Source organism: Gymnoscopelus braueri (genome assembly GCF_963280865.1).
Source record: "Gymnoscopelus braueri genome assembly, chromosome: 9".
Lineage (NCBI taxonomy): Eukaryota > Metazoa > Chordata > Actinopteri > Myctophiformes > Myctophidae > Gymnoscopelus > Gymnoscopelus braueri.
Window position 1 is genome coordinate 7,046,030 of NC_137610.1, and position 17,725 is coordinate 7,063,754.

The 17,725-nt window shown below is 40.8% G+C and overlaps 3 protein-coding genes across 3 annotated transcripts in view; 2 read left to right on the top strand and 1 right to left on the bottom strand.

The window, feature by feature from the left end:
• LOC308091248 (protein FAM180A-like) overlaps window positions 1-17,725 on the top strand; it is a 178,799-nt gene that overhangs the window by 127,875 nt on the left and 33,199 nt on the right. The window lies entirely within an intron of this gene.
• LOC308091242 (P2Y purinoceptor 1-like) lies at window positions 6,837-10,420 on the top strand. Its single transcript, XM_080436699.1, has 2 exons — window positions 6,837-6,966; window positions 7,497-10,420. Exon 2 carries the CDS (start codon window positions 7,547-7,549, stop codon window positions 8,546-8,548), a length of 1,002 nt encoding a protein of 333 aa, XP_080292825.1. The 5' UTR covers window positions 6,837-6,966; window positions 7,497-7,546; the 3' UTR covers window positions 8,549-10,420.
• LOC308091547 (E3 SUMO-protein ligase ZNF451-like) lies at window positions 15,378-16,601 on the bottom strand (the record flags this gene model as incomplete). The annotated part of the gene is made up of 1 exon (XM_080437209.1): window positions 15,378-16,601. The coding sequence occupies one exon, from the start codon at window positions 16,599-16,601 to the stop codon at window positions 15,378-15,380; it is 1,224 nt and encodes a 407-aa protein (XP_080293335.1).

Here is a 17,725-nt window from a genome sequence, read left to right on the forward strand (position 1 = left end):
GTCTGCTTTCTGAGGAAGCTTTTTGTTTTTTGGTCTTTATCTCTAGAATTCTGTGTGACATGATGTAAAATGTATAGATTCATTGTTTCTAACAGTATGGATGGACAGATCATAGAATTTCACTTGAATAAAAGCCAGTTACATGTGTGTCTTATTAGAAAGTGGGGCATATTGTGTATTTTCTATTATTTATACAGTATACTGTATGGTTACTCCACAGTGGAGGTGGGCCTATATACATTGGGTTGATTCACTTTCAATTCAGCCTGTTTACAATGTTAATTCACTTTTTCATATAAACAAAAAAATGTACTAAACACAGATTTCAAGCATTCTATGCTAGATAGAAGACAGGGAAGCACCATAGGAAGCACCGTAGAAGACAAGGAAATACCATAGGAAGCACCGTAGATGACAGGGTAGCACCATAGGAAGCACCATAGAAGACAGGGAGGCACCATAGGAAGCACCAAAGAAGACAGGGAAGCACCATAGACGACAGGGAAGCACCACCATGAGGCCGATTTAAAAAATGTAGGGTGGCATTTCTTCCTTGGCCTAATGGGAAAGTTTCACGGCAATCGGACGCTGCGTTCACGATTTGAGGCATTTTGTTCAAAACGGGCCACAAACTTTGGAAGCCAATCAGGATGGAATATGAAATATCGGACAGGTACGTACGTCTTGATCACAGTGACCGTACGTCCACTTTTACCTAAATATGTCGTCTTTTGGGGGGCTGTCCAGTCTGTCCAGGGGGGTTTTATAAATTCCTTAAAATGTCCGGGTTTTTACTTTAGTTTTACAACCAAGGTTTATGTTTTAGACTGTAATTAAAGTAAATAAAATATGAGTGTTAAAAAAAAATCATTTACTGCTTTCTATAGTTTTAGCAATTTTCGCGATCTTTTTTACAGTGGGCGGGGGCATTCTGTCCGGTGGCTAAATATGTCTTTTTTTACACAATAACCCGGCGTTTTCTTTATTATTATTTACAGTAGCTCTTCTAGCACCCAAAAACTCACATCTGGCCATCAAAGACCACAGGACCTTTTTTATTGTGTAAAAAAAGGCATATTTAGCCACCGGACAGAATGCCCCCGCCCTCTGTAAAAAATATCGCGAAAATGGCCAAAACTATAGAAAGCAGTAAATGAAAAAAAAAATAGCACTCATCTTTTATTTACTTTAATTACAAGCTAAAATATAAACCTTGGTTGTAAAAAAACAAAGTTGTCCTTTAAAAGGATACGTATTTACAATGCACGTTCAATGGTTCGTTTGGAAACACACAGAGGTCGGATTTCCACCCCGAACCCCGGAATGGAGTGAGGGAGAAGTATGCTAGAGTGGTGCAGGACATGTATGGAAGTTGTAAGACAGTGGTGAGGTGTGCTATGGGTGTGACAGAGGAGTTGAAGGTGATAGTGGGTCTCCATCAAGGATCAGCACTGAGCCCCTTCTTGTTCGCTATGGTGATGGACAGGTTGACGGATGAGGTTAGACAGGAATCCCCATGGACCATGATGTTTGCAGATGACATAGATCTGTATAGTGGGAGCACAGTGAGCAGGTAGAGGAACATCTAGAGAGGTGGAGATATGCCCTAGAAAGGAGAAGAATGAAGGTTAGCCGCAGCAAGACATCATACATGTGTGTGAATGAGAGGAACCCAAGCTGAACAGTGAGGTTACAGGGAGTAGAGGTAAAGAAGGTGGAGGATTTTAAGTACTTAGGGTCAACATTCCAGAGCAATGGAGAGTGTGGAAAAGAGGTGAAGAAACGAATGCAAGCATGTTGGAACGGGTGGAGAAAAGTGTCAGGTCTGATGTGTGATAGGAAACGATCAGCAATGAAAGGGAAGGTGTACAAGACAGTGGTGAGACCAGCTATGTTGTATGTTTTAGAGACAGTCGCACTGAGGAAAAGACAGGAAGCAGAGCTGGAGGTAGCAGAGACTAAAATGTTGAGGTTCTCTCTGGGAGTGACAAGGATTGATAAGATCAGGAATGAGTACATCAGAGGGACAGCGCATGTTAGATGTTTTGGAGATAAAGCCAAAGAGGCCAGACTGAGATGGTTTGGACATGTCCTGAGGAGGGGTAGTGAGTATATCGGTAGAAGTATGCTGAGGTTGGAAATGCCAGGCAGGAGGCCTAGAGGACCAAAGAGGAGATGTATGGATGTAGTGAAAGAGGACATGAAGTTAGTTGGTGTGAAAGAAGAGGAGACAGAGGACAGGGTGAGATGGAGGCAGATGATTCGCTGTGGCAACCCAGCCGAAAGGAAAAGAAGACTCAGAAGACTCACAGAGCTGAACAAATGCATTGCAACACTAATGCAGTTTCACAGATGAAATGCAAAACATTGTTTTGCGTTGTACATGGGATTAAGGTGCAAAGTAAAAGTCATTAAAAGTACAAAAGTATTGGTATCAAAATGTATTTAAAGTAAAGTAAAATACTAATTATGCAGAATGTCCTATTTCAAAATAGGTCATATTTTGAAAATAGCAGATCTACAAGCTCACAACGTGTTGTGAGCTTGTATTTTCCAATGGCCGAAGCGGGTTGAAGTGGTTAATGTATGTTTTGTAATAATAATAAAAATCTACAAGTAACTAAAGTTTTCAAATAATTGTAGTGGAGTAAAAGTACAATATTTGCCTCTGGGTTATAGTGGAGTAGAAATTAATGTATTGAAAATTGGAAATGCTCCAGTAAAGTACAAGTACAGTACCTCAACATTGTACTTAAGTTTCATGTGACAAATTGTCTTATAGACACTAGAGGTAAAATGTTCTAATTTAAATAATGCACAATCTTTTGAATGTCTCTCATTTTGCTTGTTGTTTTCCAATTCATTCTTTTCTAATGATGTTGTGTCATGTGTGGAGTGGACATAATCATATCATAATTTATGTGTGAAGGAAACCAGTTTGACAACCTCTCCGTGTGTCTCTCCTAACACCAAATACCAACGGGCCTTGCCTTTAAAAAGATGAAATTCCAGAAACGTCAGTTCGATTAACTGTTGCATCCCAAGTTTCCAGGGTTCATCAACATGTCCGTAGCAAGACTTGCCTATGTCCACGGCACTTTTTGGTTTTAAAAATTACGAAAAATATTGTCGATATTTTCTAATAAAAAAAATGTTTAATTAAAAATAATTTTGGTGAAGTGTTGGATGGAGTGTTGGATGTCATGCTCATTAATGTTGCAAGAGATTTGTGGTATCGTACTTGGTACCCGTACATGTTTGGATCAGGTGAGGACAACAAGTCAGATAGAAGTAATAGCTGCCTTAATTCCCTGAAAATGTCAAAACGTGTGTTCAATCCTTTGTGGGATAGTATATATATATTTGTTTTAAGACGATGGAGTAATGGAGTGTAACTATGAGGTGTGTCAGACCACAGTGAAAAATGGTAAAAACAGGAAAAGAGCAAAAACAGATGGCATATCTGTTGAGAAGGAGCCCCAAGGCAAAGGAGGGCAGGACTGGACATGTAAAGCTGATTTGCGTCAATTAAGAGAAAGTGTTTAAATAATAACAATAACTATAATAACACTCCACAATAATAATCCACAGCCTCACCATCAGACCTCCTCCTCACCTCTGATCAAAATTAGGCACCTTTGCATCAAACTATTGTGACACTGCATTCCTTTTAAATCCTGCCATGCCCTTCATTAATCACTCATCATGTACATAATTACCCGCTGTGACACTCAAGTATCTTTTTCCATTGTTGGCATAAGGAAGCCTTGCCGAGCCCTGAGGCCCATAGGGCAGGAGCCTATCTCCTGTTTCCTTAGGGTGTGAGGCAGCTTAATGTACAAGTACACCCCCTGGACATGATGCTAGTATGTCGCAGGGACCCCAATCCAACCCTTGATGCTGAGTGCCAAGGAGGCACTGGGTCCTATTATTAGAGTCTTTGGTATGACCCGGCCGGGGATCGAAACCCCAACCTCACAGTCTCAGGGCGAACACTCTAACCACAAGGCCACTGAGCTGGTTAGATTGTTGGCATACCATAGACTTTCTCATCAACATAGGTTACAGTACCTGTTCATGCCTTCATGGAAACCACAACTATTGAGGCTACCTTGACAAACAAAAAACTAGTTTATTAGCTGGTAGAACTTCTTGTCTCCTCGTGTTCTCAAGTAACGCTGTCCTCTGAAAAGCCGTCTGTCTTTGTAATAATAACCATAGTATAATACGCACCCACTCACCTTTGCAGCTAAGTGGACATTTTGCTCATGCAATGCAAGATGGAAGCACTGTCTGTACTGATAAGAACCAATTATTGAAATCCCAAACATGGAATATTTGGACTGATGGGTCTAATTTTGTACAATTTTTTAATGGATCTAAAGTGTACCATTTTCCATTTGTATGTGTTAATATGGTTAAAAGTGTCAGTGCCTCACAGACAGCCTGCAACATTGTTTTGGTCTGATGGGCTCCTTCTGGTATGTCAACAATATTAGATAGCAGGTTAACCTTGTTGCTACACGGATTTGTTGTTATAAACTCTGTGCATAAATGATACCCCAACCTTGGTTGCCCAGGAAACAGAGCCATTCAAGACATAACTGATGGTTGACGCGATGACGAAAGGCGTTACCCCACGTTAAATGTATAATTACTCTGTATCTCTGTTTTAACGTCAGAAGAATATATCTGGAACCATGCATTTCCGACGCTTGTAAGATCTCTTCTCTGGAATAAACCCAAATACTATTATTAACACGTTTCCTTCCTCCGTTTATTGATGTAATTAATTCTTATCTGACCGATAGATATGGACCGGTATTTACGAGGAAAAATAAAGCTATCATGGACCATGCCACATTTAATGCCTGTCTCAGGACTGCCCCCTATACAGTAGCTGCCAGTATACAGAGGACGACTTCACAGTCTCCAGGTTTTCTAAAGTATAGCTAACCACTTTAACCCTGCCATTTTAGCCATTATAGGCTAAAAAGAAAATAAAATAGCTGATCTACAAACTCACAACATGCCGTGATGGGTTGTGAGCTTGTAGATCGGCTTTTCCCCCAAAATAATTTAGATTTTATTTGTATTCATATTTTTTTTATAAGTGGCACGTTTTAAAATGTATAGTGCAGTGAAATAGAATAGACACTATGGCACATCAGGAGTACATTAGTACTGTATACATTTAGGGCTAGGCCTAAGCGTTTCTGGTAATATTATTGATCACTTGTTTTGCATGTCCGTGCAATATAAAATATTGATGGAAATCCACATCAAATCACAAGCTGGCATGGTGATGACCATGCAAGTTTCTGGTGTTTCTATTGTTGACCTTTATCATTCTTTTCTTTAAAAAAAATCTGGTCCAGTGAGATAATAGCAGCTCCCCCGTGTTTTTGCCTGAACACACCCTCTTCTCCTGTGCCTCAGGCAGGGCGTGCTGGGACCAAAATTCAGCTCTGGGATTTTCCGATTTTCTTTCCAATAAAAAATATTTATTTTTATTTTTATAAAATATATATTTTGGGTGACCCACCGGCCGTTTGGCGGCCCGTAAATGGCGCGGCCGTTCTGGAATTTTCCAGAATTTCCCAGTGGCCAGCGTCCCTGGAGGAAACATTATGACACCTGCTCTGCTGCCTGCTTGCTGCCTGCCTGCCTTTTTGCTGCATGTTTTCTGGCTGTCTATGTGCTGCCTGCATGTGTGTTGGTTGCCTGTTTGCTGCATGTTTGTTTGCTGGCTGGCTGTCTGTTTGCTGCCTCCATATGTGTTGGCTGCCTGTTTGCTGCCTGCATGTTTGCCGTCTGCATATTTGCTGGCTGCCTGTTTTCTGCCTGCCTGTTTGTTGCCTGCATGTTTTCTGCCTGCATGTTTTCTGCCTGCATGTTTTCTGTCTCCATGTTTGCTGTCTGCATGTTTTCTGTCTGCATGTTTGCTTGTTGTTTTCCAGTTCATTCTTTTCTGATGATGTTGTGTCATGTGTGGACATGATCAGATGTTTATGTGGGAAGGAAACCAGGTGGTCAACCTCTCTGTGTGTCACTCCTCCCAGCTCACCACTTCATCTCACCAGGACTGTGATGGCTGACTCAGCAGCCACACAACTCTTCCTTTTGCTTTATATATTTATTTATATATATAGTGTTTATTTTCAGTTGTTCATTATTAACCAGTTGAATTGACATTTATTGTTCAATTTTCAGTTCATTTATGAGTTTTCTTTGAGATACCAGTTCTGTGGGAGGCTGCTGACATAAATGGACATTATGGGCTGGCCAAAGGAATGGGGATCAGCTGCTCCAGATCTGCAGCTAATCTGGACAATTGGACTGCACCACAGTCCCTCTGCACTATGGGGTGGGGCAGGGGTTCTTAGAGTGTGTCAATGGTAGTCTTTGTCTTTTCCCCCTTTTGTGTTAACAGTGGTCTGACCGTCCCTATAGGCTATATGTCCACCTCCTGTGTCAATCTGGTTAGTTCAGTTTTCAGTTGTGTTGTTCAGTCCCGTTTTTCCTGTTTAGTTATTTAGTTTGATTTGTTTATTTTGAGCACCTTTATTGTTTCTTATCTGTTAAATCATTATTTTGAAATGAAACACAAAAAGAAAGAAAAATAAATACAAAAAAAGGAATATTATTTTAAACCAACAACCAAGTTTCCCTGTGTCTCTCCTTCCGACCAACTCGGTCCCTGACAAGGACATAGAAAACATTTTAAGAAAACAGGTATCAACTTGTGTCTGACACCTCCTCTTTCCTCCCTGCTCTGCGGAATCTTTGCTCTCTCTCGCTCACGCTCTCTCTCTCTCTCGCTCTCTCTCGCTCTCTCTCTCTCCACCCATCATGCCACTTTTTCTGAACAGGGAAAATAAACTTTTATCTGACGCAGTGTGACTTAAGCCAAAGCTCATTCTACTGACAAGGACCGTGGACAGACTAGACAGAACTCATTGACAGGTAAGGACTGTACTAGAAAAAACAAACAGTAGAACTGTATGACTGTACATTATACTAGTGTATAAGATGAAGCTGCTGATGAATCCTTTTAAAAAGTCTTCATATCTGCCAAGTGTACAGTATGTATAATGACATTAACCTAACCTTTCAGAAATGTTTTCTAGTTGTTTAAATGTCAACTTCCTCTCACCTGTCATATTAATACAGGGAACTGAAACTAATGCCAGATCCCTCGTCTTCAGCCACTTCTTTGCATAATTATTGTAATTATTTTTAGAGCAACGTCGTATTTTTCTCAATCTCAATTATCATGCTTCATGCATTGCAAGACTTTGTAATATATTCAAACCTTATATAGAATGCCTTGTTTAACACAGTTTATTTGCCAACCCAACCCATGCTATTTTCAGGGTATGTCAGGTAGGATTTCCTGCTTACTGAAATGACTATGAACTATATGAACTATAGACTATGAACAGGAAATGTTAAAATCATCACCTCTCTTTCTTCCATGACTCAAAACACCACAGCCTCTACAGCAACTTCATCTGCATCAACCTGCAGTTCATCAGGAGACAGAATGAAGAACTCTTCATGTCGACAACAAATTAGCTTTGGCTTTCCACATCAATTCTTACCTGTTGTTTTTATTACAGTATTCATCGTTGGTCTGATTGCAAATGGCTGGGGATTGAAATCCTTGTTCCACAACTGGAAGAAACTGGGGAACATCAACATTTTTGTTTTCAACCTTGGAATCGCGGATATATTGTATTTGCTCACACTCCCGTTTCTGTTGGTCTACTATGCTTTGGGGAGTGACTGGATCTTTGGAGACGTATTCTGCAAGATGACAAGATTCTGCTTCAACTTGAACTTGTATGGCAGCATTGGTTTCCTCACTTGCATAAGTTTTTATCGTTACCTGGCTGTTGTCCATCCAATGAGAGTCTTGGGGAGAATTACTCAGACCCACTCTGTGATTATAACGGTAATAGTCTGGGTCTTGGTGTGTGTTCAGATTGTTCCAGACATGTTCTTCGATAAAACATCCAGAAACCAAACAGGGAAATGTTTTGACACTACTTCTGATGATCAGGTCAAAGACTACCTGACGTACAGTCTTGGACGAACACTGACTGGCTTCTGCATCCCTTTACTCATCAATCTAGGCTGCTATGGACACATGATCGTAGTTCTCTGCACCAAAAAAAACATTGACAAGGTGCTGAAACAGAGATGCCTCAGGCTGCTGTTCATTTTGATTGTGCTTTTCTCGGTGTGCTACATCCCCTATCACGTATTTAAGAACCTCAACCTGAAGGCAAGGATTTTGACAAAAGAACACCTGTGTCAGGAGTGGTTTTATGGAGTCTACATCGCTCATCAGACGAGTCGTGGACTTGTGTGTCTGAACAGTGCCCTCAACCCCCTGATTTACCTCGTGAACGAAGGGCTCTGCGATCGGCTCAGGCAACTCTTCAGGCGGGTCCGGCTCTGTCATGGTGTCGAGGAGACACCCATCACCCCAACCAGGGAAATTCTTCTCACCACAGGTCTTCAAGTTGAACACTTACAGTGACCATTTTAATTCGCTGATGTTTATCCTGTCTGTGTTTTTGTAATAAACCCTAAAACCTAAGGACGATTCTACAATGAAAAACGTATGTGCTATAATCAGTGGTTGTTAAACTTTATGATGTCATGGACCCCCAAAATTATATGTATTTAGCTGCCGACCCCCATCTTAAAATTGTTTTAAATTGTTGCAAAGATTTCCACAATTTTTCAAAATATTTCTGAATAGCCAACGGTAAAATCTAAAATAACACAGATCCTCACCGGTTTTAATGGGTTAAGTAACAAAATGATAGATGCAATTTCATTCTTTTTAGAATGTGGAGCAAAGCCGTTTGAGAATCACATAATCTAAATATCTGAGACAAGACAGGACCCATAGTTATAGTACTTGAGTAAATGTACTTAGTTACTTTACACCACTGAGGGAAACAAGCATCTCCTCACGACGGCATCGCGACCACCTGACGGACAAATGGAACGCAAAGATCTGCATACAGTACATCTGCTAGTTTAAAATCGTTAAAGTTTGCAACAACAACAACAATAATAATAACAATATAGGCCTATATATATATATGTGCAATACAATGTGAGACAATGTGCATTGCACAGAGGTGGACGAAGGACTCAACCCCAGTACTTGAGTAAGAGTACAGATACGACTGGTCAAATTTACTCCACTACAAGTAAAAGTAGCTCAGTCAAAATGTTACTCAAGTAAGAGAAAAAAATAATTGCTTTTAAATATACTTAAGTATTCAAAAGTACATGCTTTTAAAAATGCTTAAAGTACAACTAAAAGTAAAAGTAAAAGTAAAAGTCCTTTGAAGTCCTTGACTACCTCGAGCCCTGTCCCGTCGGCAGTGGCAATGACGTCCTCTGTGTTAAATACCGATACTTAAGTTTTCTTGGCATTGAGCTCGAGGCCGATCTTCCTGCACTCCATTTCTACTGCCAGTAGTACAGTAGTTCCCTTACATCAGGGGTGGGCAACTTTGATGATGGAGAGGGCCACTATATTTCCACACTCACTCCAGAGGGCCACTATGCATATACTGTCGGGCAGACACCCCTTATCTCTGTATTTTAACTTTTTTTCATAAATGAATGCCATTCACCATTCTATGTCACACAAAAGTAGCAAAAATAGCCGATCTACAAGTTCAAAACACGTCGCAGTGCGACGCGTTTTGAGGTTGTAGATCTGCTATTTTTGCTGTTTTTGAATTGTAATCCTGAAAAGTAACATTTTTATTTAATTTCAAATGCTTTTTGTTATACTTATGTTAACTTTATGAACTTAAATACAAATACATTGGACATAAAAAAGACAATAACATTTTAATACTAGTCATTAAGCTACTAATATAGACTGATGTAATTAAAGCGGGTCATGTTTGCATGTTTGGAATTGTAACAGCTGAAATCAATAATATATCAGTATTAACCTGCGGGCCGCATTAAGTGAAGGTGGGGGCCGCATGAGGCCCCCGGGCCGCCAGTTGCCCGTGTATGCCTTACATACTCTACTGTGTCCGAGACTCGGGTGTTACTAGCTTAGTCTTCCTCGGGACCAGCGTGAACCCCAGTGCCTCAAAAATTATTTCCTCATGAGGAAATAACAGGAGTCACACATGAGTGACACATTGCTGACAAAGCTGCTCTCAGATCACATTCATTATATTCCAGTTCTTAATGTACTTTTGTGATAAAGAAAATCTATTTGGTACAAATTCTCAGATCCAGGGCCATCAACTGTGACCTTTTTGTCAAGATACAATAACATTCAGCTTCAAAGATTAGGACATGGGGCTAACTTTAAACTGAGGCCATCTGTTCTAAAAAAGAAACTAAATAAATACATTGAGAGTAACTGACATGAAGGGCGTTTTGATTACACATATTTTTTCACCAGATCATAATTAACATCTGGTGATATGACACAATACCTTACTCATTCTGCATGCATACAGTTGACATAGAAACAGAACATTCTCTCTGTTCAGTGTATGTTTTGCAGAGACATTGGCGCCAATCCTGTGGGTTGGGAAACAGGAAATGTGTCGGTCGGATGACTGTACAGTAGTGTGATGCTTTTTAACGTGCACAGGATGCATGATGTACCCGCTCTGATAACGTGTGTTATTGTGAACAGATTTCTGTCATTCAAACTCTCTCCCTGTAATCTGCAAAGTCCTTATGCCAGTTATGGTTTCATCATCAGCCAATAATCAAATTGTATGACTTGAAATGTAATAAAAAAACATTTGCACACTGGGACAGGTGCGTAGGAGCAGGCAGCCAGTGCATGAGACAGGAAAGAATGGTGATCGTGCACACTGTCTTCACTTACAGCAAATTGCCAACTGACATTCATCAGGTATTTCTGATTAAGGGGTTAAAACTTGGTTGATGTGTGTGTGACTTATTGTTGAGCACCCTACCCACCCAACATAAATCAGCATCCATGCCTGCAGAGATTTCTCAGTGCTAGACCACATCCTCTGCTCTCATGAGCAGAGGATGTGGTCACAAAGAAGACTGTATGTTTCATATGTACAGTACCCACACGCACAACCGTTAAGTTCACCTTGTCAAAACAAGATGACGCCGACATGCACAGCGGCGAACTTCACCCTGTCAAAACAAGATGGCACAGAGACAAGTCGACTTGGTCTCCACACAAACAACCTCTGATTTCCTATACTAACACATCTGGTCAAAATTCATGTCAGATCCTGTGGCTAGGTGAGACATGACCTTTGACACGGTCTAAATGTCTCAATATAAGAGCAGGGAGACAAAATATAACCACCCCAAATGTATAAGTTATATTGCATCAACATAGTCTACCATACAGATTGGACAAAATTACATTTTATTCATTAAATAAGCCTGCAGAAACACCTACTGTATACAAACGAAAATAGAGATGACTGAGAAACCAGAACTAAATACTTTTACTCCTATACACCCCATACAGGATGTAACAAAGAGGCGAGCGGAGGGGGAAGCCAGAAACACGGCTAAGGTGAGAGCAGAGAGCAGGGAACTGGTTGGTCGGAAGGAGAGACACAGGGAAACTTTGTTGGTTTTTAAAAATAGTTATTTTTTTAATTTCATTTTTATTTATTTGGTTCAAATACTGTAAATGGTTTAAGGAATAACAAAAATAAGTGCGCCCAAAACAAATCAACTTCAATAACTGAACAAGAACTGATCAATACAACGGAACTCAAAGGGAACTGATCTCTGAACTAACCAGGATGACGCATGAGGTGGACAAGTATAGGGACGGGTCAGACCACTGTTAACACAATGGGGGAAAAAACACAAACTACCACTTAAACACACTCTAATAACCCCTGCCCCTCCCCATGGTGCAGGGAGACTGTGGTGCAGTCCAATTGTCCACTTTAGCTTCAGATATGGAGCAGCTGATCCCCATTCCTTTGGACAGCCCATCACCTCCATTTCTGTCAGCAGCTTCCCACAGAACTGGTAACTCAAAGAAAACTCAACTCAAATGCAAATAAACTCACAGAAAATAACTAAACAATAACTGTTATTTCAAGTACATTTACTCTGTTACTGTCCACCACTGGCAAATTGCAACCGATTTATTTTAGTCCTCTGTGCTCAGCAGTGGTGTAAAGTAACTAAGTACATGTACTCAAGTAAGTACTGTACTTAAGAGTACTTGAGGTATTTTGACTTTCTTCAGTATTTACAATTTTCAATACCTTATAAAAAAAAGTTTAAAAAAAATGTAATTTACAACAATTATATGAAAACTTTAGTTACTAGTTACTTTGTCGGTTTTGATTATTATTACAAAACACCAATTAACACTACAGCCATACAGTATTATATTTTGGCCGTTTGAAAATAGCAGATCTACAAGCTCACAATGCGTGACGATGTGATGCATTTTGAGCTTGTAGATCTGCTATTTTCAAAAGATTTTTATACATTTTACACAGTTGAAAACTTGTGAAATGGGACCTTCTACATGATGAGTACCTTCTACTTTTGGTACTTTAAGTATATTTTGATGCAGATACTTTTGTACTTTTACTCAAGTACGTAGGTGTGTCGGTGATAAAGGTTATAATTAACTACTCATTGATTTAATGAAAGTATGTAACTTTAATATTTTTTTTGTGTACAAACCCTTACCGGTCCATTTGGTCCCCTTTGTACACTCTGAGTTATGGGGGTCTGTGGCCTAAATGGTATACCAAAGTGGGGGTCCTTAAAAATAAAACATTGGAGAACTGTCTGGCATAAAGTAACAATCAATAGTAAAATTCAGTTGATCGACACCTCTCAGTTCATTTTCACTTTCCACTCCACCCTCCACTCATCCCAGTCCAGTAGAGTTGGATCTATCTACCACAATATCTTGCTGACCTGCTTGATCCCCACGTGCCTGTCCGCCACCTAAGGTCCTCTGACACGGCCCTACTTGATGTCCCTACGTCTAGGCTGGTGACCAAGGGTGATCGGGCCTTTGCCGTCAGGGCCCCTAGACTCTGGAACAGCCTCCCATTGGACCTCAGGGTTGCTAATTCCATTGCCATTTTTAAATCTAAATTAAGACCAAATTTTATAGAAAGGCCTTTTTAAACTCCTAACAGCAGAATTTTGGTGCATATCCTTTATACTCACTGATACTGTTGTGTGTTGTTCTTGTTGCTGTAAATTGTTTTATTGTTCACTGTTTGATTTGAAGTTGTTAAGCACTTTGTAACATTGTTTAAAAAGGTGCTATATAAATAAAGTTTATTATTATTATCTGCCACCCAGCAGCTCCTACACCTTTGAGAAACTGCGGTGTATAAAACGTATCAATGCGGTTGATACGTTTGTAACTATCATACACCATTTCCCAATGACTTTGATTCTTCTGCATCAAAGGTTGTATCCAAGGCTGTTTCCAACACCAACACCCCTCAAAGAGGCTTGAGTAGCAAGAGCTCCTGACAGTGAACTGAAGAAGTTCAACACTGATATTGCAGGCAATAATCGTCACTGACACTTTCTGGATATCCTTTTGGCAAGAAGACTGTTTAACACGCCGATAATGGAATTAGGTCCACCACGTCGTTAAGGATGGAGTGATAGAGAGAAAAAGAGAAGGACGTTCTCTTTTTCTCTCCATCACTCCATCCTTAACGACATAGTTCCATGGTTGACCAGAACCATACATTATAACGGTTTTATCACATTCCATTTCTCCCTTTTTCATTTCCAATTTTAATTTCTTGTCGAAGGGAGTTTTTAAGTCATTAATGGAGACATATCATTTTCCCCTTTGAAGCACAAAGTATGAGTATACTACGATATTTGTAGGTAAATGTATTAGACTTGCCTTAATCATTCTCAATTGTAATTTCTTTCAGATGTGTGTAGGATAGGTGGATCTATTCACCTGTTTCCTAGGCTGTGTGTTTTCCACTTCCTGTCGGATTTCATTGGATATCATTAGTCATCTGACCAGTTTCATTGGATTTCATTGGATCAAATCGACAGGAAGTGGGAAATACACAGGAAGTGGAAAGCCTAGGAAACAGGTGAATAGGGATGGCAACAATCATCTCAGGACTCAGGTTAGAACTATTTGTGATGATCAGATGAGTGTGTGAAGCAAGGTAACGCAGTCAGTGTATTGCATCTATACCTTTGCTATACAGTACCTGCTACTAGTTATAGTTATGCTAAGTTCGACTGATCATGTTCGATGAATGATCAAAAATGCTGAGTTCTCTCACTTCTCAAATACAATGTTTTTGTGATGTCATACCTTGGTGTTATACCAGCCGCTTTTTTCACCCGGCAGTGAGTATTGTCACCAGGAGAACGTGGCACTACTCTGAGGTTCATGTCATCTCCCCCAGATCCTCTCCTTTCAGAACAGGCACCACCCTAAAATAGTCCAGTTGATGATGATGGACTCCTCTTCCTCTGGGAGTTGGAGATGGCGCCTGGCTCTAACATGGAGGAGGAAGTGCAAACCTATTATCCCTTCCTCCATTTTCAGGATGGTTCCTCTATGGTTTCTCCTCTGATGGTGGATGGTCTTACCACTTACTCAATGATGCCTCCTGGAGGATGAGGCCTGCCTTGTCACGCCACCAGTCTGTAATGAAAAGCTGACTTCAAACGCTTCGGCTTTGCTCGGCCGGACTTGATTTAACCCGTTCAAACCGGGAACGCATCTGTGTCATTTTAGATTTGAGCTATAACCTTTATTTTATACTTTGGCTATTCAAAAATAGCAGATATACAAGCTCATAGCGCGGCACCGAGTGCCGCGCTATGAGCTTGTAGATCTGCTATTTTTGGCATTTGTGCAAATTTTTGATATCTTTTTTATTTAAAACATTTGTAACTCAAATCTTTGCTTCTGGAGGTCCCTGAAACAAAATATTTTACAAAAGTTTGCTTTAAAAAATATACATTCAAAGATTTGCGCACATTTTCATGATTTAAAAAAAATAGTAGATCTACAAGCTCATAGAGCAGCACTTGGTGCCGCGCTATGAGCTTGTGTATCTGCTATTTTTGAATAGCCAAAGAAATCCAAAATGAAGATGCGTTCCCGGTCTAAATGGGTTAAACACTTTTTTTTGGTCCATTTATCACTTTCGCCCCCCACCATACACACACACATTTTGTCCAGAAATGTTGAAAATAGCAGAACTACAGGCTCACAAAGTGTCACATCGTTTTGCTATAGAGGGTGCACCTGTGAGTATGGAGTGAACATCCAGAACAAGACGCTAATCGCTGGCTTGCACCGGTGACCAATGACAATGACGTCTCTTTCAGACGACCTCTCTTTCAGTTATGTGGGCGTGACCGCTGCTGTGAGCGTCTGCCACATGCAGCAGGACGTCTCCATATCGAGGCAAGTCCACCGTGCACCGACAACAATGGTAGAAGTAGTTGTGGAGATGAGCCCCTCCGTGGGAGCGACTCATATGGAGGCGGGCGAGTGGCGCTTCGCCCATGCGTTTGTCACAAACGCCACATTGGTGGAGAATCCGGTTGACGGCCAGGAGATGCTTACAGGCCGTGGCCTCTTCTGGGAACTGCTGACCACACTCACAGAACCATGCCAGCGTCAGGTCCTGTCTCTCTTTTTCCCTCTTTGCATGTTGAATTTCACTCAAGCTGCTGTACTGGAGTATTGCTCTGTCCATAGTCTGGTTGACCTCTGCCTCGTGCTGCATTGATTCGTCGTGTCTCTCAATTTCATCTCGGGTGAGGAACATCTCACAGCAGAGAGAGCACTGTCCTCGCACTTGGAGCTGTTTCACTATCTGCACTACTGTTTTATCTGCTACAGCAATGGCACCGCCCTGATTGCAAGACACATTAAAATGTGCCTGAGCTGTCTGATGTGAGTTCAGTGCTTTTCGGCAAATCGTGCATCGGACACTGAAAGGTACGTCCTTGCACAAGGCGATGACGCGATTCTTAGCGTAGCGTGGCATGGGAACAGGTAGCGCTCTTCCTTTGGATGCGCTCAGAGTTATTGAATCGGTGAAGTGGTTTTTGGCTGACATGTGCTGAAGGCACTCGTCCCCGCCGTTGAAGAGGAGGTAGCAAGCAGGACACGCAAAGCACACAATCATCTGACAGGTCTGAGTGATGAGGTGGCCCTCGGTAGCATCGGATGAGGAGAGTTTCGATTGAACATGGCCTTTCCATGCTTCCTTGGTTGTGAAATGGAGGCCACAAGCAACACAGGCAAAGAGCTCTGATGAGGGACTTCCTTTGAGGTGGATCGTCGGATCACAAGGGGAGTGATCGAACCTTTTCATGTGACCCATGAGGAGATGGGCATTGTCAAAAACCCGACCACAGTTGACCACTGGACAGGTGCGTTTGGTTAAAGTATCGTTGAGGGAAAAGTCGCGTCTGCGTTTTCGGCTGCTGTGTCTTATTATTCCAGGACTAGTGTGGACCACGCCAGGCTCAAGATCTGGCATATTTAGCCACATGTCCACACAGCGCTTGGCATCATCATTGCTTCTAATAGCCATGTTAAACTACTCAAAGGACTACAACTTGTTGATAGGAACAGGGGTGTCCTATCAGAACGTAACAAGCTATGAATTGTCTATTCGATCCAGAGAAAGCTCCGCCAGAGACTCTTAGGGTTTGTTTTGTGACGGTGAGTGGCTTTTAACCTGTCCTTCAGTGAGGCTCTCACCACCGCAATGAGGTCACGATGACTCAGCCATGCCCACATATGAAATTTTGGTTCAGATGTGCCCAAATATGGGGGTCCATGATGTTAGACTGGCCTCTAAGCTTTCTGAGCAGCCACAACAACCTGCATCACACAGATGTACTGTATTGGGTAACCATGACGACTTGATATTAACAAACCTGGATGCCATGAAAACATTTTCAACATGCCATGAAGCGGCCTGAAAATCTACCGTAAAGTGCCCTCCATATTTATGTACATGTTATATGTATATGTATATATAAATATATATATATATATATATATAATCAATCCCATATATGGGATATTATCCCATATAATATGACCCAATTGTTTTTTTGTTTTACCTTTTTACTCGATAGATCTGGATGTTTTCCCAATCGACCAGATCATCCCACTCTATAAAAAGATACCGCGAATGAGTCATTCGTGGTACCTTTTTATAGAGTGGGATGATTTGATCGGAATGACCTAAGTAACTATAGACCAGTATTTATACTGAGCACAGTTTCCAACATTGTTTTATAAGGATAAATGAACAGCTTAAGGAATATCTGAAGAAATACCAGTCAGGTTTTAGAAGGTGATTCAACTTGTTTATTGTTTTTAACTGACCAGATTAGGAAAGACAAAGAAAAAGAAAATGTATACATATGGTGCTGCTTGACCTCCAGAAAGCATTTGACACAGTAAACCACAATTACTTACAATTGACACATCTTATACTATGTCTTATGCAATATATTTAGCAATACACATTATCAATCATAATAATATTACATTCATACTGTATGGGTTTCTCTCTACATTTTCCCAAATACGTTTCATTATCCAACCTTCCTGTACCTTCAATGATCACACACACACACACACACACACACACACACACACACACACACACACACACACACACACACACACACACACTTTAAA